Raw genomic sequence first — 22,413 nt, 5'->3', positions numbered from 1 at the left:
CAACACAGGTAAGAATATGTGAAGACCTGTGCTCTGAGCTCCAGGTCACAACCATCCATTCAATAAGCCAGAGAGATGGTGGGGCGGGCATGGAGGCGTTTCACTGCACGAGTCACCGCTTGGACACCCTCCTTTGCCCCTTGGCTGGGGCGCCAGCTCAGCAGATGCAGAGTAGGAGCCAGAGGGCCAGGTCAGTGTCTAGTCCCCGTGTCATCTGGTTAGGAGACTGAGCTCTGGAAGGATAAGGACCCCACCCCTCTAGACAGTGGTCTGCAAGGGAAAACGGGTGCTCTTCCTAAGAGACTGTGGTGGGTGGCGGCGAGGCTGCCAGATGGAGAACGCATGTCAGGGTCAGCAGGGGGAGGAGTGAGGCCTGGACACACACCAGCAGCCAGCATGGGGTCGGGGCTGCTTGTGGCTCGACCATTCTCCTGCTGAGAAGGAGAACTGAAGCGCTGGGATTTTTCTCAGAACAGGACTGACGCCCAGCCTGCTGAGGAAAGAGCCAAGCAGGAGGGGTGGGAAGGCCAGAGTGCTGCCGGGGTTTCACCCTGTGGGTTGGCTCCAGCATCTCCTGAAAGCACTGCCCCCTCCCAGGTTCTGTCAGGGGCGGGGTGACCATGCGCCCAGCTGGTTCACATCTATGAGCACAGAACCAAAACCAGAAGCAAGGAGTTTCAATGCACAGTCCCTACTTCACTGCTCAAATAGTCCCTTATTTATAGAGAGAGCAGCAACAGCAGGTGAGAAGAGGATCTGGGGCTGAAGGAAGCCTGATTCAGACCCTGAAGTCCCGCTCACATTACTCTGTTCTGCAGGACCTTCCTTAGCCGAGAGGCCAGGGAAACAGCCTTGAGGAAGCCTCTGGAAGGCATGGCAATGGTGTCTTGTCTCCAGCAGCTCCCTCCTTCTTCCAGGAAGCCAGGACACTGAATCTGGGGAGCAGAGGAGCGGGCAGGCAGGGAGGAGGCCTCGCTGGGTCCTGCAGCCTCCTGTCCCCGTCCCCCACCACCCAGACGCCTGCGTCGCTCTCCTGGTCTGGAACAATGCCACAACTCTGAGTAGCAAGTACATATTTCTACTTTGTTTTGCAAGACCCCCAGGCCTGGGGGTCTGACGCCAGGCAGGCTGTGGGGGGATTACTTCGGGGCCCCATTTAAAAGCCCACGTCCTACTCCACCTTCTTGGCCCGAGAGGACATACCCCAAATTCTAACTCAGCAGGCTGGGAAGGGCCCGGGTCTGTGTCTCTCCAAGCCCCTCATGTCAAACCAGGGCCACCCCAAGTGCAGAGCCCGGTCCCCAGAAGCACAGGCCTGTTGCTGGGTATGAGGACTCGGCTTGTCCCCCCTTTGCTTTCTCAAGAATCACTGGCTACCAAGTGCTTCTGGATCCGCAGGCCGAAGGAACTGATAACAATAAAAAACGGTCATAGAAAAGTAGACTGTGAGCTGGAACAGCTGCTGAGGTAAGGCCATCTCGGCCGCAGGCAGCCAACTCCACAGACGGTGCCCTGCTCTGGTCACTTGCCCCGGAGCCCACACTGGTGCCTATGTCCTGAGGCAGTCTGAAACAGAGGGAAAATGAAACCCCAAAGGCACCACCCAACCCACATCCATACACATCAGATGGCGAAGTGCAAACTGCCCATCTTCTCCTCCCGTGGAAACAAAACCAATCTGAATAGCAAGACAGGCCTGCTGGCTCCTGGGCCAGGCCAGGCGGGGGCCTTCCTTTTGCCTTCTGAGTGCCTGCAACCATCTTAACTGCAGAGACAGCTCTCAATGAAAAATCACACTGATCTGGGTTTACATTCATTACTGTAAACTGAGAGGGGAAAGCGACTCTGTTAGAAAATGTTTCCACTAAAGCCGGATGCTTGGCTCACTCGGGACTCGCCTGCCTGCGTGTGTCTGTAAAGAGTTATATTTAGCTGCTGACATTCCGTCCAGTCCAGCGAGCGGGCCTGGGGCCGCGCGGGCGCACAGAGGCTCCACCGCGAGCCGCCTCGCAGGTCCCAGGACTCCGGGCTAAATATAAACAGCAGTGCAGGCCTTCCAGTGAGAAGGCTGCACATCCGCCCTTCGAGACCACGCCTGCGTGCCTGGTGAGCAGGGCCTGTCCCTGGAAGAAGGCCTCCCATCACAGTACGTTTTCAACATTGCTTCGGTTCCTTAAGCAAGTTTTATGGAATTTAAGAGCAGGGGGAGAAGGTCCATGTCAGTGATATTTTCCAGACACATTGTAGAGGGTTCTGATGAGAACACAGGCAGCTGAAGCTCTGGTTAAAGCTGGCCTGTTGTTACTCTGGCTCAACTAAATGGTTATTCAAAGAGACCCTTACAAATCAAGTATGAAGAGAACCAAGCAAGCATCATGGAGTTCCAGGTAAATCTGACTGCGATGGTCCAAGTGTTAACTTGAGAGTGTTTGTGTTGTGTGTGTGTGCTAAGTTGCTTCAGTTGTGTCTGACTCTTTGCGACCCTATGAACTACAGCCCCCGAGGTTCCTCTGTCCATGGGATGCTCCAGGCAAGAATACTGAGGTGGGTTGCCATTCCCTTCTCCAGGGGATCTTCCCGACCCAGGGATAGAACCTGTATTCCTTAAGTCTCCTGCACTGGGAGGCGGGTTCTTTACCAATAGTGCCACCTGTGATTAGTATTAAATTGTGGACTTTAACTGCACTGTCCTCTTTAATGTGTGTGTGTGGGATGGGGTGTGGGCAGCGCTCATCCAATCAGTCAGGAGGCACCAACAAATCAAAAATGCCAGTCTCCCAGGCAGGAGGGCACTCTCAGCCCTCCTGGTCTCCAGCCTGCAGGCCTTCCCTGCAGAGTTTCAAGTCACCAGCCTCCATAATCACACAAGCCAGTTCTTAACAGTAAATCTCTGTGTGTGTATAGAACATACATACGGAAAGGAAATGCATTCTGTTCTAGCCACACACACACACACACACACACACACACACACACACACACTCTGTTTGCTGCATTTCTCTGGGGGACCCTGACTTACACCCTGGACACAGAGCATCTTGTCTTGAATCCCAGATTTATTGGGCACAGCACGTGTACCCCCGTGACTCTAGACAGAGCCTCAGCACTATCACATCCTGCTCCAGGGCTCCGCTAAGCAGCAAGACGTCAGCGAGGCCCTGCTGACGCCAATTCAGATTGCTATTTCCTTTAACTCATCTCCAGGCCAAAGCCATAGAAGATTCCTGACCACAGCTCCCACTAACCAGGCCAGGGCACAGCAGATGAAAAGTCTATCAAGTGGTACCTGGACAGTGTCTGAAGAGCTAATGCCCTGGAGGGAGCCCTCCCCTCACCCTCCCTCCTCAGGCAGAGGGGTTCACACAGTCCAGGGAACCCTTCCAGGGTCACAGTGGGAGGAGTCCCATCACTAAAGTAAGCTGAGGGGGGCAACCTGGCGAGGGGGAGGAGGAATGGCTGGGTCCTATATGTCCCTCAGCATCAAACCACCCGGTAAACCAGAGCCTGGGGGGTCAGCCTAGACGGGCAGAGGAAGGAGGGCACAGCCAGGGTGGGGGTGGAGGTGCTGGGGTGGGGAGGAGGGGTCTGTGCACACTGGTTTTAATGCCACTGGACTTGAGGTGGAAGAATACATTCTATTTCTTCTCTAACACCAGTGTATGAAAACCATTTCCTACTGATGGCATCTGAGTCATACACAGAATAAACAAATTATTATGAAGCAATTTAATTTGCTTTTTCTTATCTTAACAAAGAGTGACACTTTCAATCTACTTATATTTTAAGTTCAGACCAGATTATACATTCAATAAATACAGCCAATGCAAAAAAATATATATATTTTTAATTTTACATTAAAGCTAGTTGTAAGGAGACAGAAACAGGGCAGTATGAGAGAAAAATCTAGAGTTTAGAGACAGAGGCACAGTCAGGACAAAATACATAAAGTTTACTATATAAATGCACATAAAAATAGACATATAAAAAGGGAGAAAGTGCAAAACTGTAAAAAAAAAAAAAAGTAGATAGAAGAGGAAATGGAATACAGATCAATGGTCGGCACGAGAGACTGCTGAAACATCTGCAGGGGTGGCCTCGGTCTGATTTTTTTAACTGGTCTTCACCTGCTCCACTAGGAACAGGAAAATCAGACATGCCTGTCTAGAGAGGAAATTCTTCCCTGGGAAGCCACATCAAAGACACTATCATTCTGGGACAAAAATCAAGTAAAGCCATGGTCCTCTTCACTTGTTTTGCTAACAATTTCAGTCTAACAAAACAAGGACTCCAGCCCTGGCTGACCTGCAGGGTATTTCATGTCAAAAGCTGCTCTGAAGGAACGACTTTAGCATTACGTGTTTTATTTTAGTAAAAAAAAAAAAGAATACACTATAAGGACCCATGAAATCATTTATTCTAATAAATAACTTCAATTTTAAAAAAGAGGTGAGGGGCTGCCTGATAGACATAACAGGGTGTGGTGCTGTGATGGCGCATCTGTGGCCAAGCGTTCACCAAACCCTTCAGAACCGTATACCACAAAGAATGAACTTTGTATTTCATGAACACTGAAAAGTACAGGGACTTCCCTGGTTGCTCCAGTGGTTAAGAATCCACCTTGCGATGCCTGGGGCACGGGTTTGACCATGAGATCCCATGTGCCACAGAACTAGGCCCATGCATTGCAAATGGAGAGTCCACGCGCTGCAATCAAAGAGCTGCGTGACACAGTGAAGACCTGGTGTGCCGCAACTCAGACCCGATGCAGGCAAACATATACACACACACATACATATACATATCATACAAGATGTCCTGGGAACCAGGATGGGATGCAGACTGACAAATGAAACTAACTGTATTACGAGTGAAATAACCTCACTTAAGGGGGAGGGGAAGAAAGGAATTGACAGAAATAACTTTGGAAAATATGTTCTGAATGGATATAACAAGGCTACTAAGACAAGAACGTTGCACAAACACTGCACTCTAGTTGATAAAGTTACGTCTTACAGCAGTACAGGTGAGCAACTCTGAAAATACTTTACACATATAACTGGGTTAAACAAATAAAAACTATAAGGGCCACCATCAATAATGAGAGACAAATTCTTCACTGTCAGAAAAAAAAAGAAGTTATGAATATGCAAGGGGGAAGCCAGAAATAGCTCTGTAGCGCTAGATCAGTCAGAGGCACTAATACAAACTAATGTTTATTTCATGTACACAAGTACAGAAATAAATACAAACGTGTGTGCATACACGGGTCACTAAAAACACACACACTTCCTAGCCCCGTCCTCCAAGAGCCTAGAAGTCCTGACACCTCCATAACAAAGAACACACTCAGTACTCAGATCCTGATTTCTAAATACCATTCCCCGGTGAAGGGAACTAGAATTCCTTGGAGAAATAGCTAATTCTGAGGCTGGGGTGGGGAAAATATTACAAGATAAGCCTGGAACATCTTGTAGTGCCAGAAAGTGAGGAAGTGTTAAAACAAACAAACAAAAACATCAAAGGACCAGAAGCCAAATTGAAAGAGCTTCCAAAGACTAAAGCTGGAAGATCTGAGCACAAAAAATAAATGACAGACTGTGTTACAACACAAAGAATAAAATAAATATCCATGAGTCCATATGATATGCATATGCTAATGAATACGCAAATGGATGGGACAGAAAGAACTTTCTTTATGGAAGAATCCCAATTAATAATGTAGAATGAATGAGGGAAACAGAAAACCATCTTTAGAATAACAGAGTAATAGCTGCTTCCGGCAAGATCCATTGATGGTTGCCAAAATTAGTGGGAAAACTTTAAGGAGAAACAGAACATTTGGACAGTTTCAGAATATCTGATCCCCCAAATATTTAATAGCTATTGTGGTGGTTTTACATATGAACACAGATTATTTGATATTCTGCCCTGTAGGAGGTGAAGTTTAACACCCCTCTCCTTGAGGTAGGCTGGCTGAACCTCAAACAGTGTTAAGGAGAAATAGTAACTTCACAGGGTAGAAACCAGAAGCCACCACCTAAACCCAGAGATCCAGGCAGCATTATCAATGACACATCATGGTGATATTATAAGAAGGGTGCTGTACCTCTGTGGTAGTCACTCAGCCACCCCCTTAAAATCTATGACACAAGTCTAATCATTAGGAGACATCAGAAAAACTCTGAGGAACATTCTACAAAATATCCAACTGCTACTCTTTTTTTTTTAATTTTAAAAAAGTGATTACAGGTTTTTCTATTACATCCTAGTTTAGGGCTTCCCTGATAGCTCAGCTGGTAAAGAACCTGCCAGCAGTGCAGGAGACTCCGGTTTGATTCCTGGGTCAGGAAGATCCGCTGGAGAAGGGATAGGCTACCCACTCCAGTATTCTTGGGCTCCCCTTGTGGCTCAGCTGGTAAAGATCTGCCTGCAACGCGGGAGACATGGGTTCGAGTCCTGGGTTGGGAAGATCCCCTGGAGAAGGGAAAGGCTACCCACTTCAGTATTCTGGCCTGGAGAATTCCATGGACTGTATAATCCATGGGGTGCAAAGAGTTGGACACAACTGAATGACTTTCACTTTTGTTGATACAGAGTTCTATTATTTTTCTGTTGACCAATCATGATACAATGGTATTAAGTGAGTAATAGTTATATAATCACAATAAGTAAAAGATGTTTATCAGTTTTCACAATCAATAGCCAGACAAAAAATAAAAGATAATTACAATTGCAAGCCGTAATGGGAATATGACTAACTTAACAATACAAAATAATTACATACAATTGAGGGAGGGGGCTCAAGCAGAGTGATGTGGTAAGTGGAAGTGTATAAATGCACATGTTTTCATCTACCCAGCCAGTCTATGTCTTTTGGTTGGTGCATTTAATCTATTTACATTTAAGGTAATAATCGATATGTATGATCCCATTACCATTTTCTTATTTGTTTGGGGTTTATTTTCTGTAGGTCTTTTCCTTCTCTTGTGTTTCCTGCTTAGAGAAGTTACTTTAGCATTTGTTGTAAAGTTGGTTTGGTGGTGGATTCTCTTAACTTTTGCTTGTCTGGAAAGCTTTTGATTGCTCCATCAAATCTGAAGGAGAGTCTTGCTGGGTAGAGTATTCTTGGTTGAAGGTTCTCCCCTTTCATCACTTTAAATCTTGCCTTCCCTTCTGGCTTGTAGAGTTTCTGTTGAGAAATCAGCTAATAGCCTGATAGGAGTTCCCTTGTATGTTATTTGTCATTTTTTCCTTGTTGCTTTTTAAATATTTTATCTTTTTAAATTTTTGTCAGTTTTGACTACCATGTGTCTCAGTGCGTTCCTCCTTGGGTTTATCCTTCTTGGGACTCTTGGTGCTTCCTAGACTTAGTTGACTATTTCCTTTCCCATGTTTGAAAAATTTTCAGCGACTCTCTCTCCAAATATTTTCTCAGGTCCATTCTCTCTTCTCCTTCTGGGACCCTTATAATGTGAATGTTGGTACATTTAATGTTGTGCCAGAGGTCTCTTAGGCTGTTTTTATTTCTTTTCATTCTTTTTTCTACATTCTGTTCTGTGACAGCGACTTACATCATTCTGTCCTCCAGGTCATTTATCTGTTCTTCTGCCTCAGTTATTCCGCTATTGATTCCTTCTAGTGTATTATTCATCTCAGTTTGTTCTTTAGTTCTTCTAGGTCTTTGGTAAACATTTCTTGCATCTTCTCAATCTTTGCCTCCATTCTTTTCCTGAGATCCTGAATCATCTTCACTGTCATTATTCTGAATTATTTTTCTGGAAGGTTGCCTATCTCCACTTCATTTAGTTGTTTTTCTGGGGCTGTATCTTGTTCCTTCATCTGGGACATACCTTTCTGCTTTTTCACTGTGATTAACTTTCTGTAATATGGTTGTTGTTTTAGCTGCTGTGAGATGGTGCTTCTTCTGTCTGCCCTCTGATGGATGAGGCTAAGAGGCTTGTGTAAGCTTCTTGATGGGAGGGACTGGCATGGGAAAAACTGGGTCTTGCTCTGGTGGGCAGGGCCTTGCTCAATAAAGCTTTAATCCAATTATCTGCTGATGTGTGGGTTTGCACTCCATCCCTTGCAGTTGTTTGGTCTGAGGCGACACAGGTCTGGGGTCTGGGATCACTTTTTAAAATCCAGATGCATATCAGAATTACCTTAAAATTTTTTGAAGAATAAAAATGCTCAGGTATTGCTTTTTTTCTCTGGAGCTCCAGATTCCTAATCAGCAGTCATGTTTAAAAACAACTAGACTATATGACGATCTTTTACTTTTATCTAGTTTGTTTCACTTTTTCTATTTCATATTCAGTGCTCCTATTTCATTTAGTTTATGTTCTCCAATTTCTCCATCTCTTCATTTTTTTTTGGTATTCTTTCTCAATTTTTATCAAGTGTAGTATAAAAGCTTTTGTGTGTATATATATATATATATATATATAAATACATATACATATTTTAGAAAATGTATGAATTTTTGCATAACTAAAAAAATTATATTTTGATTCTGCTTGTTTAACTTAGTATGAATAGAATGCTAGATTTCTAATTTAAAAATATATATTCAATAAGCAACAAAGGTTTACTGTATGGCATGGGAACTATAGTCAATATCTTGTAATAACCTGTGATGGAAAATAATTTCAAAAATAATATATGTGTATTTTTTTTATATATGTGTATTTGTATAACTGAATCACCCTGCTCTGCACCTGAAACATTGTAAGTCAATTATACTTCAATAAAATATACATATTTTTTAAAATCACAAATTAAAAGCAAACTGTATACAAAATAAACAACGATGTCCTACTGTATAGCACATGGAATTATATTCAATATTTTATAATAAGCTACAAGGGAAAAGCATCTGAAAAAGAATAGATATATATATATATGTATAACTGAATCACTGTGCTGTACACGTGAAACTAACATTATAAACCAACTATATTAACTTTTTAAAAATAAATTACATGGCATATATACACACTCTTTAAATACATTTGATTTTTTTCAAAAATAATTTGTAAAATGAAAAAATAAAGCAAACTGGAGCTTGGGAAAAAAGCGTTGTTCTCATTCCAGATAAACAATAAAGCAGGAATCTCTGTGTTCTTTTGAAATAATTCATCTCAATGGAGAAGGTTGTCATTTTTCGCTTCTGTAGACCCACAAATTCAGAGAAGGAAATGGCAACCTATTCCAGTATTCTTGCCTGGAGAATCCCGTGGATGGAGGGGCCTGGTGAGCTGCTGTCTATGGGGTCGCACAGAGTCGGACATGACTGAATTGACTTAGCATGCATGCATGCATTGGAGAAGGAAATGGCAACCCACTCTAGTATTCTTGCCTGGAGAATCCCATGGACAGAAGAGCCTGATGGGCTGCCATCTATGGGGTCGCACAGAGTCGGGCTTAGCAGCAGCAGCAGACCCACAAATTACCAGGACACCCACACACCCGATTTCCCTCTGTTGTAACGCAGGTCCAGTGTGGTCCCTGAGCCAAGCCACAGGGTGACGGGGACCCAGCCTCTCCTCCTCTAAACCTCCTTATCACACGGCTGTGATTTCAGAACCCAAGAGGACAACAGGTCTCTAGAAACAGAAACATAGCTTGTACGTGACAGGGCCCATCTCATGTGGCAAAATTTAACAGGGGAGAGCAATTTAAAATGAGCTGTACACTCTGGATTAGAAATGATGTGCAGGTTCCAAGTCAAACTACAACCACAATCTAAACAAGAACGTGGTATGTATACAAATACACAGATACACAGGCTGTGCACCATCTCACACACATGCACGCTGACGTCCCCAGGAGCACTCCTGCGTGCCGGGTGCTGGGCGCCCCAGGAAGCAGGGCAGTGCTGACTCTCCCTCCCCCGACAGAGAGGCCACTGGGGATGAGGGTCAGCTGTGGCCCCAGACATGTGCTCTCGCCCAGGCTTGTGACTTGCTGAGTCCCCAAGGGCTATTCTTCATTTTCTCCCTACTTTCCCGGGACCAGCCCCTAGCTAGCGCTCCCACGGTCACCCCAGCTCCCCATCTCAGGACGTGGGATTCCTGTGGACACAAAGGCCTGTATACTCACATGACATTCTCCTGAACTCATCCATTCTTCATACTTATTCATCTAAAAAGATGCTTATTTTTAATGTAAACACACAGATTTATATTGGCAGCTTCTTCACTTAAAGATATGCTGGAATTTCCACTGAAACGTTTTATTATTCAAAGTTTGCTAGGGCAGGCATATGAATGTCCCCAGGAAAAAGAGGTCTAATCTTCTCTATAAACATCGTGGAACCACTTTTTAAATACAAGAAAATCAGGTAATTTCTTCTTTAATCTTGAAACTTAAAACTAGACTTCTGGGGTTTTTTTTTAAGAAAAAATCAGGACACCAATCTGTACTTCAGATGAAATGTCTTTCCTATATAGAGAAAATAAGTGTAAAAACTTGCTGTCTCATCAAAACAAGCCATCAAGGAAGCTTCAATATGAGAAAGTTCCTCTAAATCAGGATTGTAGGCTAAAGAACCAGAAGATTAATGAAACTCTAGGACTCACAGGGAACAAAGCCGAGAACGGTACCGTTTACATCTGCACAGCATTTTATAATGTACAGACCACTTGCACCCACAGTCTCGGCTGAACTCTGGAAAATCCCTGAAAAGTGGATATTATCTCCTCTCCACAGATAGAGGGCTCAGATACACTGCTGTTGTTCAGTCACTAAGATATACCAGCAGACAGGTATAGCTTCAAAACTGAATATATCAGAGATCAAAGTGGAAACCAGGTCTTCTGACTCGCAATTATTTTAAAATAAGTTAAGAAACACAAGGATTTCCCTGATGGTCCAGTGGCTAGGACTCCGCACTCCCAATGCAGGGGTCCCAGGTTCCATCCCTGATCAGGGAACTAGATCCCACATGCTACAACTGAGAGCTCGCAGGCCACAGCTAAAAGATGTCATAAGATCCTCCAAGCCAGAACGAAGACCCAGCACAGCCATATAAATACATAATATTAAAAAGGGAGAAAAGGAGGCCATGGTTTCTCATCTGTCCGGGCTGTTATATGTTTGAACAGAAATCTCTGTCAACCCCTATCTAAAATGGCCAGTGAAGCCCCTGCCTCTTTCCCAAACAAAAACTAAGGACAGACACTCATCTCCGTGCTGCGCTAGTGCAAGGCCACCTGACGTAAGGAGAACAGCAGAGGGGAAGAAGAAGACACTCTTACCTGATTGCTGCTAAGGCGGCTAAGCTCTGCAAATCTGAGGATACTGCTAGGATGAAACTCGGGGTTTGAAAGGGGCCTCTTTGTAATAATAGTGGAGTCCAAAAGCCTAAGCCTGATGAGGTTCACTTTCGATTTGCCTCTGAATAATTGAGGATCAAACACAGTGCAGTAACATAGTTATGGGCTTCCCTGGTGGCTCAGTGTTAAAGAACCTGTCTGCCAGTGCAGAAGATGGGGGTTCATCCCTTGGTCAGGAAGATCCCCTGGAGAAAGGCATGGCTACTCCCTCCAGTATTCTTGCCTGGGAAATTCCATGGACAGAGGAACTTGGCAGGCTACAGTCCAAGGAGTCACAAAGAATAGGACAGGTCTTAGCAACTAAACAACAACATGGTAATAGTATCAGCAGCAGCAGCAACAGTTAGCACTGACAGTAAATCTCTACAACCGAATGCTGAGAACTTATCATTATGCCCAACCTCTGCTAAGCGCTTATGCAATTACACTAGTTAATTGTAATTTTACTATATTAATTGGTATAATTTTTGTTACCACTCATGCAGACACTTTGATAGGAGCATGATACATAGTCAATGGGCTGCAAAACAATCCCACAAAGTTATATGTTTTTCTACTCTTTTATGGCTACGGATGTTGAGTTGGACAGGTCGTAGAGTAGAGCTAAGATTCAAGCTTCATTCTAGCTTATGTTCTTCCTGCTGAACGTGAATTCAGAAAGCAAGAGATTACTCTAGGCTAGAGAGCTAAGAAAGGCTTTATGGAGAAGTACGCTGAGCTGGATACTAGGGAATGAACAGGACTGAACAGGAAGAGGGTGATCTGCATTGGGGTGGATGGGCCATGATGATAAAGCGGAAACACAGCACATAAGGTGACTCAGAAGCCGGTGATGAAATGCCTTACAGAGCCCAAGACCATGTTCCAGATTGTATGATTCCCCGATAAAACTGAATTGAGTAAATACACTGTAAGGATCAATTCTTCTCTTTATGACATAACCATAATCTTATAAAAGAAAAGGAAAACACTACATTTCTCAAGACTCCCAACTCCTCTATGGAGAGGGCGGGTGTGGACACCCAAGTGCCTCGACTTCGTCACCCCAAGCCCAAACCCCGTGAGCCCCACAAAGGCGGTGCTCCCCACTGGAGCCCAGCCCCCACAGAGGTGGGGCAGGCAGGAGGACCAGGACAGGGCATCCCAAGTCGAAGCCTCCAAGTGCCGGTTAAAGCATCTTCCTCAAGGGTTCATGAGAGGCAGAGTCAAAACTGAGCCACTCATGAGGACAGAAGCACCAAATCCTAACAGGTTTTATTTACCCCGCGTTACTCTGCACGTAGAAAGTGTACCTGATGAGAACAGCACAGAAAGCAAAATCTGTGAGCCGAAGGGAAAACAACACACATACAAACACAGTCCTCCTGGGGAAAGCTGCCAGCCTCAGGGTGCTGCAGGGGGTGGGGGTAGGGGTTAGCCACACGCCACCAGGAAGGTGCGTGTCCTGGCTTCTGTGAAGGCCGGATCCCTCAGCCGATGTCATGAGGTGTCCTTTAGGCCTCTTGCCTCGTCCCCACTGCCTATGGTAGAGACAGACGGACAAGGACACTGAGGGAAATGGAAGGGCGGGCCCAGCGAGGGTTTCACTGTTTTTCCTATGGCCTCATTCTGCACACCTCCCGGAGCTCTGCTAACATGATGAAGCACTGCAGAAACCACAGACTGAAGTGTCCCTACAGCCATCTAAATCAAGTCTTCCCTCTGACCTAACCACAGAGTGAGGCAAACTGGCAACGTACGGAGATTATGACCACATGTTTCACAACAACAGTCACCATCTGTAACACAGCCTAACAGAAAATTTGGGCTGGAATAGAGTTAAGGGGAAGAAGAAACAATAAAATAACCCTCCTGGATGTATGCTGGTCCCAAACCCCGCATATAGTCGGTATCGACTCAGAACACAGGCCCTGTGCCCTTGAGCAGGCCGCTCCCCCTGAGGGGACCTTCTGGGGTTTGTAACCCACCCCCCAAGACAGCATATAAAATGTCCATATATATACATGAAAGTACCATGTGGAGGGAAGGGCCCTGAATTTCACCACCTCCTACAGTGTTCACGACTCTGCAACATAAACGACTCTAAAACAGCACCCGGTGAATTAAAGACATGAACACTTGTTCTTACTGAACTGCTGCTTCAGAGATTCATGGCGAAGGGGTTCCACCAGCAGTGGACTTGAAAGCGAGACCGAATGTGGTCAGAGCGAAAACTCCACAATCTGATGCGAGATATCAAACAGTAATCACCAGCCCAACCAAACAGTGGTCCACTGTTTTCTTCCTGGTAAACAAACATAGGAACTCTCAAAATACTAGATCTAGTAAGTAAGGTCACAGCAGATTAAAAAACAAAAAAAACCCAAAAAAACCTGAGGTTCTGAAAGATGAATCATCCTAACCTCTTAGAGTAGAACAGGGCTTGAAACCAAGGTTGTGTGTGTGTGTACCAAGTCACTTCAGTCATGTCAACTGTTTGTGACCCCATGACTGTAGCCCACCACACTCCTCTGTCCATGGGATTCTCCAGGTAAGAATACCAAAGTGGGTTGCCGTACCTTCCTCCAGGGAACCTTCCTGACCCAGGGATCGAACTGGTGTCTTTTGAATCCTGAACTGGTTTCCTGGCTCTAAAAGCTTCTAAACTTTCAGAAGATGAAGACATTTCTATGAATTAGGCTTTCAAAACTTTCACTTACACTTGTAATTAACAAACTAATTCAACGAATCCGTCAACAGAAATGTGAATGTGTTGGTGGGAGGGGAAGAGGAATGCTGCTTAAATTACTTTCAAGTGACTTGGATTAAAACCAATATAATTAATATTTCCCCAAGGTCCCCAAATGAATCACATGCAAAGCTGGGAAGCGGGTCCAGAATGCCTGACACCCACACGGGCTCCCTCCTCCACCCAGAAAAGGATCTGGGAGGCAGTGCACAGCATAGCCTGGGGTGGGCTATCCCTCTCGCCTCATCCAGCAAGAATCTGAAAATCTGGGAAGCTCCTTCCCTGTGGAGAGGGGAGAGCTCCTCCACCAAACACTTGTCTAGTGTGGAACAGCAGTAATTCTCTAAATTTCAAGTTGCTGGGTCTCGAATCGTTGATGCTCACTGCTCTTCAGATAAACCCACCCACAGACGGGGATGACAGCTGTGCAGCAGAGTGTGTGTGTGTCTAAAGGACATTACAGCCCCATCCTGGCAGCACTCAGCAAGGCTCCTTCAACCCCTTCCCCTAAACCTATCAGAACCTCCGTGGGGGCACATGTGCTCCCTCCCCCCCAAAAAAGCCAGTATTTTAACTTCATCTTACACTTGAAAAATGAAAACAGAAGCATTACCTTCATAATATAAAAGTTTAGGATGGTGTGTGACTTAAGTTTTTCAGGAGGAGGCCAGAGTTCCTGTTTACAGCAGTGGTTTAACTACACTCCAGTGAGACCTTATGCAGACAAACTGTAGTTTTTACTGTACCTCTGGGCTCATGGGAAACAAGTAAACAAGTTCAGCTGTAGGCTGAACCCAAGAAGTAATAGGATGGGTGGGCCGTGACCCTGAGGGTCATCATGGAGACTGTGCAGCTGGGCCAACAGGAAGGCAGAGCTGAACCTGAAGTTTCCAGACAATGCCAGGGACCCTGAAAGCCATCCCAGACGACTGCCGCCCAGCACAAGCACATTCTCTCACAAAACACATCCCAGAGCTACATAGATTGCGATCAACCAGACATCAGTTTACAAGGAAAGAGAAACAAGCCACGACGAGTAACGGTCACGAGAAACAACAAGCATCAGGTTTAGACTCCAGAGAACTTCAGATATTTGAAGTCTCACGTGTAGAATATAAAACAGTTTTGTGCGAAATGTTTAAAAACAAAAAAGAAATGAAAAATGAGCAAGTAAAATAAACTAGATTATAAAAAGAACCAGGTAAATTTTTTGAAATGAATATAATGGGTTAAAAAAAACCACTTCATACACTGGTTAAACAGATTATAGACATGGTTGGCAAGAGAAACAGTTGTAAAACAAAATTTAATAAATAACCCAGAGCAGCAACAAGAAAGAAGAACATGAAATTATGACAGAAAGGTTAACAGTCTGGGAAGATGAAAGACTGAATATATCTAATCGGAGTTCTAAAAGGAAAGAATTAAGAAAATAGAAGCTAGGCAGTGTTTGAATTGACCCTCTCTGAGAATTCTCCAGAAAGATATAAACTCACAGATACACAACTTATAACAAATTAACAAGGAGAATACAGGTAGTAACATTGCAGCATGCCAAAGAAAAGACGAGATCCCTAAAGCAGGTGGAGGAAGACAGGCTGATGACCTGAGAGCAGTTTCACAACAGGAGCAAAGGAAGCCAGACAGCATCAGTATCACGGAGACCAGGCTCTGGGTCAAAGCAGCTGTCACCCAATAAATCTATATCTCAAGAACAAAGGTAAAAATACATTTTCAGATATGAACAAAACTGAATTCAAGAGACTTCCGCTAAGGGGAATGGGCATGAACTACTCTGGAAGCTTCCTAACTGACTCTCCCTCTCCAGCCTTCTTGAATGCAGTATCAGGCCAACACACCTAAAAATATTCGATCAGATCACTTTCTGCTCCAAACTGCCATAGGAATTTCTAGAACCTACATGACAAGGTCCACATTTTTCAGCCTGGCATTGAAAGCATTTTTCAGTCTCACAGTCTAGTTACTCTGCGACATTCCCTTCCATTGGCGATCTGGCTCCTTGACTTACCAGCTGTGACCGGGGCCAGGTGACCAACCTGCGCAAGTGTCAGGTTCAGCACCTGCAAAGTGAGGCTTATAGGGACTGACTGCTGAGATGGACTAAGACTCCCGTGAGGTGGCGCAGTCAGCGGTGCCTGGCGCAGCCTGCTAATAACTGGCAGCTGTCCTTAGTTATCATCATAACTCACTGGTCCCAGAATACAACACATGCATTCCCAGCACCTCTGCTTGTGGCATTTCCTCCACTTTCCTGGCCCCTAACACCTCCACTCCCCCAAATCTGCACTAAGTCAAGCAAATTACCCCAAAAGGTGCTGCTTCTTGAAATGTCCCTCTCCCAGGTCAGCCCAGAGTTAAGAGCTCTCACTTCTGTACATGTAAAACACTTACCCGAAGGGCTGCTCTGTTTGTTAACCACCTAAGCCATGTACTGCTTCTGGTCTGGGCAAGCACTTATGTTAGATGTCCCTGTTTTGCTGATGTGAAAATGCAAGATTGTGAAATAATTATGGCTTGGCTGATTAAGCTCCAGCACCCTTGTAGAGATGCTCTAGACGAGAATCAAGGGACCAAATTTTAAAAAAGAAAGAAAGAAAAGGCAGTTGTCTTAGGTTGTGTGGCATTATTTGTAATCCTCCAGACAGCTGCACTTCATTCTAAAAGACGTCAAAAGTTTCCCTTAGAGAAAGACATCCAAGGAGGAAGTCGTGGCAGGCAGGAAGACGTGATAAGGGAGCTTCAGCTCTCGGCTGACTTCAGGAAACATCTTTCAGAGTCAGTTTCCCAAGGAAGTCAACTTGACCTGGTATTCCTATCACCCAAGACAAAGAAAACTGGCCCCCCAGGAGCTGCCCGACTGGCACAGAGGAAGGGATCCTCTAAACACGGGCTTGTGCAGAACAGGCAGACCAAAGCGGCTACTTGGATGATTTCACTTGTTTGTTCAAAAACGGAGACGCAGGTATTCTCATCAGTGCACTCTCAGTCTTCCCACCAAGCACTTGCTGAGGACACCACAGCTGGCGCCCCGACCCAGAAGCGGTGACAGCAAGTCTCTCAGATGAGTCACAAAGGATGCCTGATCAAACCGAGCCCCAGGGCTGCCCCTCCTCCTCGCTCTGCAGCTGGCATGAACTTCGGAGCCAGAAGGAGCCACAATCACAGGCTAATGCATTAAACTGTTTTCCCATTTTAAAAGAAAATCCTTACCAACTGTCAAACTTAAAAGTCCACTATGTTATTGGAGGACCCCCCAAATGAAATTTTTTCCATTATATATTAAAAAATTCCTTATAAAATAATCAGCCAGGTAAATAAGGGAAAAGTAGAAAACAATCAGCCATAAGACCTGCCAAAGAAAAACAGAACCCCCATCAACATTTTGATTATCTTTCAGTTTTGATTATCTTTTCAGGTCCTCCAAACATCCCCTCCAAGATGTTTTGTGTTGTTGGAATCATAAGGTATATGACTGTGTCACTTAAATGACTTCACAAGCATTTCCCCATGTTTTCCTTCTTAACATCATATAACTGCATAGAGTGGGTGAGAGAAGATATTTAAAGTAAACCAAGTCGAGAAATACCATCCTCATTCTTCCACAAAAACTACTGAGGTAAAAACCAAGAATCTCCAAAAGTTTCTGGGGTCACGAGATAGATACATAAAAAATGCTTGGATGCATTGGAAGTGTTTAAGAAATGTTAACTGACTTTTAAGTGACAAAGACAATACTTACTATAGCCATCCCTGGAAAGATACAAAAGAAATTCAATTCAGCCTCTGTTCCCAATGAATTTTTAATAACATTGAGAAGATAAAATGCATTTATACCCAACAACAAAAGCACAACATAATTCGGTGGGCAGTCATCCTGGCTTGAGGAGCCTTATTCATGTCTGCACCCCTAGCACCACGGACATATTACAGACACACACTCAATGTCTGTTGCACAGACTACAAGCTCAGCTGTTTAGAAACAGGAAGGATCACTGAGAGCTGAGTGAAGCTGGGCAAAGCAGACAACACACACATGGCAGGGCTTGATGTGGGCAATATTCTGCAGAAAGAAAGCTGAATCACAGAAGCCTTGGGATACTCTGAAAATGAAAGATGGTATGAGAAAAAGAATGGACTTCCTCCTAGTTCAGTCTGTAAAGAATCTGCCTGCAATGCAGGAGACCCGGCTTCAATTCGGGGGTTGGGAAGATCCCCTAAAGAAGGAAATGGCAATCCACTCCAGTATTCTTGCCTGGAGAATCCCATGGACAGGGAAGCCTGGCAGGCTACAGTCCATGGGGTCGCAAGAGTTGGACATGACTTAGCGACTAAAACTGCTACCAATCTATTAACAAGTTTTATGCTTCTACATAACTAGCTTTGAAACCTCGGCTGTTCATATTAACTACTCATAGGAACATAATACATAACATACGGTTGTTGTTTTGTCCCTAAATTGTGTCCAACCCTTTTGCGACCCCATGGATTGTAGCCTGCTGGAGTCCTCTGTCCATGGGATTTCCCAGGCAAGAATACTGGAGTGGGTTGTCATTTCCTTCTCCAGGGGATCTTCCAGACCCAGGGATTCTTCACCCCCTGAACCACCAGGGAAACCCTGCAACACATAGTAAATACTCCTTAAAGACAAACACCAACACAAAGTACAACAGCATTCCTAGACATCAGAAACAAAGGTCAATTCTCAGAAGGCTTTCTGTGTGTCAGGACGTGTTAGAAAGATGCAGTAAATTAAGGCTTTAGAACTGCATATAGAGAACCACAGTGGATACTGTCCTTGCTAAACTGGGTGTAAAAGAATGTGCTTACCAAAACTTTCTTTCAGGAATGCTTTAGAATCCACTGAAGCTATCTGTATATATTACGAGGATCCAGAAGGTAGACACAAGAGATGTGAAATCTGCGCTCGGCCCTAACAGCATCACATTCACCACCTGATCACAAACACGTCTTGAGAAGGGTCCAACTTCACGACGAGGGTATCATTCAGCAGGCTCCATACCTCCTGACTTCATCCACACACAAACTTCTCTTTGTTTTACCACACTTGTGCTTGTGAAAAAATGCAAAGAATTTGTGGGGAAGGAATTTGCTAATATTACATCTCTAACAGCTGCTGGCTCGATTGTACTAAATCCACAGCCTCTACAGTCACATTATATGGCCATCTCAAAAAGTGGGTGTTAAGACACATCAGGTTTCTTTCAAAAGAAATGATTTAAGCCTACCCTGTGAGGCTGCTTAAGAGAAAGTTTCCCAGAGCTTGGGGTGGCATGTGTGATCTGTCTGTCTAGATGTAACGCTGCAATTACTTATGATTAAGTACCTCTAATAGCTTCCCACTCAGTTTCCCCAGACTGAAGCGCTCAGAACAAATGCCTTCAACAGGCCCTCTGGGAATGAACAGCTGGTCTGAAGCAGTGCATGCTTCAGGGCAGGTGGTCCTTGTTTTTCTGAACACACACATGCACACACATGTCTGATAACAATTATACCAGATATAATTAATTCAAGAGACTGAACACAACATGAAAGAAGAGGTCATTTTAAAATGTTTCAGAAGTCCAAACAAATGCAAATGGAAAATTTAGAACTTATTTCAAAAATTTCCTGAAATCATGATTTTCAGATTTTGCTAAACTTTAACAAATTGTCTTAGCCCAGGAATACAAACTGTAACTCTCTTACCTCTAATGAAGCATCTCTCTAAGACATTAGAAGATTTGGAAACCCAATGGCAATTACCACATAATCATTCAAAAAAGACGTGTGGCATAACATTTGCAAAGAGGAATTGCACCTGTCACCAACTCAACAAAAGAATACTTTATCTGCAAACCACACAGCATTGAACATTTAAAAATTTGGTTAAAATGATCCATAACAAGAACTCCACTGTCAAATGGAACAATTTAAGTAACAACAACAACAACAACAAAGGATTAACACAAATGGTTGACGATTTCCAAACTGACACGCGAGGGATGTCACCCTGAGCAGGTTACTAAATCTCTCTGTACTCAAAATGATACGAACAACCTCTTAAGAGTTGTTATCAACGTTAAATGAATACATATTAAATTTTTACAACAGAGGTTGGCAAAGGGTAACTAACAAAGAATGTATTATATCAGGAACCAGATTTTTTTAATGAGATCACTCAAAAATAACAGCAATTAAGAAGAGTAATCATAAAAATAAAAGAGATGCAGCTGTGATGCCCTGTGAACGAATAATTTTCAAGGTATTACCGTATAGTTACAGCATAAACAAAATAATAGAAAAGAGCTCCCTATTAAAATGACAGCCACATCCCTTCAGAGCATATTAATACATCCTACCACTTCTACTCTTTGTCATTCATCCTACTATGCAAAATCTGATTAGTCCTCTTATGCTTCACAGGTCAATTCCAATCTTTAACATCAAGGAAATCACAAACGTGCATTTCCAGGAAACCAAAATAAGAAGTTAGTAAAAATAAGTTTACTGGGATTTCCCTCGTGGTCCAATGGTTAAGGGTCCTTACTCCCAATGCAGAGGGTACAGGTTCCATCCCTGGTCTAGGGACTAAGATTCCCCCATGAGGCATGGCTAGGCCAGAAAAAAATTTTTTTGTTTAATTAAAATTTAAAAAAAAACGAAGCTGATGTGAAGGCCTTAGCATCCACTAGTTTTACTAACAAACCAACTTGAAACTCATTCCTGAACTAAACTGCCAAATGTTTCTGCAGTAAAAACTGCAAACTTTGATGTGAACAGATCTTTTCAACAATGGCGAGTTGTTCCAGTCTGTGAATAGGACAGTGTCCGTGTGACCAACAAAGCGGGGAGGGGACATTCCTGACACCCTTGTCCCCTGGCTAGCCTTTGATCATTCATCTCTCCCAAACACACGTTTATGGAACCCGCTTTCAGGCGCAGTATGGGACACGTATTCCCTGAACTCAGCCCTCACCACAAAGTCCTGCTCCCCGGCTTCTGCCGGGACCCTCACTGTTCTCACCACCCCTGAGGACCACTCCCCTCACTGAGCCTTCAACATAGGAGCCTTTGTTTTCCTAGTGCGCCCACCTCACCCCCAGCAGTCACTTGGGGCCTTGATGTGTACACTCTGAAAACACCATGGGATGACGATGGCAAGTAAGCAGACAAGAAAGTGACCCGGAGAACTGGGAAGTCCTGCGGATGTCCCAGGCAAGCCGGCGCGGCGCCCGGGACCGGGTCTGAGTGTCCCCTGCTCCTCAGTATGCTTTCCGGACACTGCGTTGAGGACTACGTGGGACCGCGGTCTCGAGCGCCCAGCGCACGCCCACGGCCCCCAGCCTGCGGTCCCGCCGTTCCGCTGCCCAGGGCCTCCAGCCGGGGCGGGGGTCGGGGGACAGACCAACGCCCGGCTCGGGCGGCCCCCGCGCCACTCCTGGGCGGGCTGCAGGGCTCGGGGCCGGCGGGACAAAGGGGGCCGGGGACCAGTCGGCTTTGTTCGCAGAGGGACCGAGCTCGGGGCCACGGGACCCGGCCCGGACCCCGCACCCCGGGACGCCCTACACCCAAACCTCCAGATCAGATCTGGACTCCCGACTCCGGGGCCCTCGGCCCCCGGGACTCCCCTACACTCCCGACCTCCACACCTCCCGACCGCTTCCCCGACCTGTCGCGTCTATCCCAACCCCAGACCCGCACCCCCAGCCCGGGACCCGCATCCCTGGGACCCGGGATCTCCAGGACCGCTCCCCGCTCAGCCCGAACGCCTGGATCCCCGCATCCCTGACCCCGGACCTGAGCCGGACCCCCTCACCCCCGAGACCCTTCCCTGACGCTCCCGGCAGCCCTGATCCCCGGGCCCCGGCGCCACCAGACCCGCTCCCCGCGCCTGGTTCCCTCGGGCCGCGTCTGGCGGAGGCCTGCGGACTCACCCCGCACGAGCAACAGCAGCAGGACCAGGGAGGGCCTTCGCCTCAGCGCCATGTCGAGCGCAGCTGAGGGGCCGCGGGCCCGCTCCCCGCGCACGCGCCCTGCCCGCGGTCCTGCGCCCGCCCCGGTCACCATAGCGACCACGGCGGCGAGCCGTCGCCATGGTGCATGGGACGCCCGAGTCTGGTTGCTATGGAGGCAGGGATGCTCTGGACTGGGCCCCTGGGGTCTCTTTCAAAGAATTTGGTGCGAGGAGGTGAAGGAGCGCGTTCAAGAGTGGGCGGGTTAATTCCCACATTTATAAAACGAATCCGTCACTACAGATCTGGAAAGGAATGCTCCATTAAAATTTGAGAAATGAAGTTCTTATTTCACAAATAAGATTGGAGCCCAGTT

The 22,413-nt window shown here is 45.5% G+C and overlaps 1 protein-coding gene and 1 non-coding gene across 2 annotated transcripts in view; one reads left to right on the top strand and one right to left on the bottom strand.

The window, feature by feature from the left end:
* Nucleotides 1-22,167, bottom strand: part of JAM3 (junctional adhesion molecule 3) — a 30,906-nt gene extending 8,739 nt beyond the window's left edge. The window contains exon 1 of the mRNA XM_027531545.1: nt 22,020-22,167. Within this exon, the coding sequence (XP_027387346.1) occupies nt 22,020-22,152 (133 nt within the window). The 5' untranslated portion in view covers nt 22,153-22,167. The remainder of the gene's footprint in view (nt 1-22,019) is intronic.
* On the top strand, nt 10,862-10,934 carry TRNAG-CCC. The gene has a single exon. It is a non-coding gene; the product is annotated as a tRNA-Gly (tRNA).
* Nucleotides 22,168-22,413: the final 246 nt, after the last annotated feature.

This window comes from Bos indicus x Bos taurus, chromosome 29, assembly GCF_003369695.1.
Source record: "Bos indicus x Bos taurus breed Angus x Brahman F1 hybrid chromosome 29, Bos_hybrid_MaternalHap_v2.0, whole genome shotgun sequence".
Classification (NCBI taxonomy): domain Eukaryota; kingdom Metazoa; phylum Chordata; class Mammalia; order Artiodactyla; family Bovidae; genus Bos; species Bos indicus x Bos taurus.
Note: the sequence above shows the minus strand (reverse complement) of the source record. Positions and strands in the feature narration are given on the sequence as shown.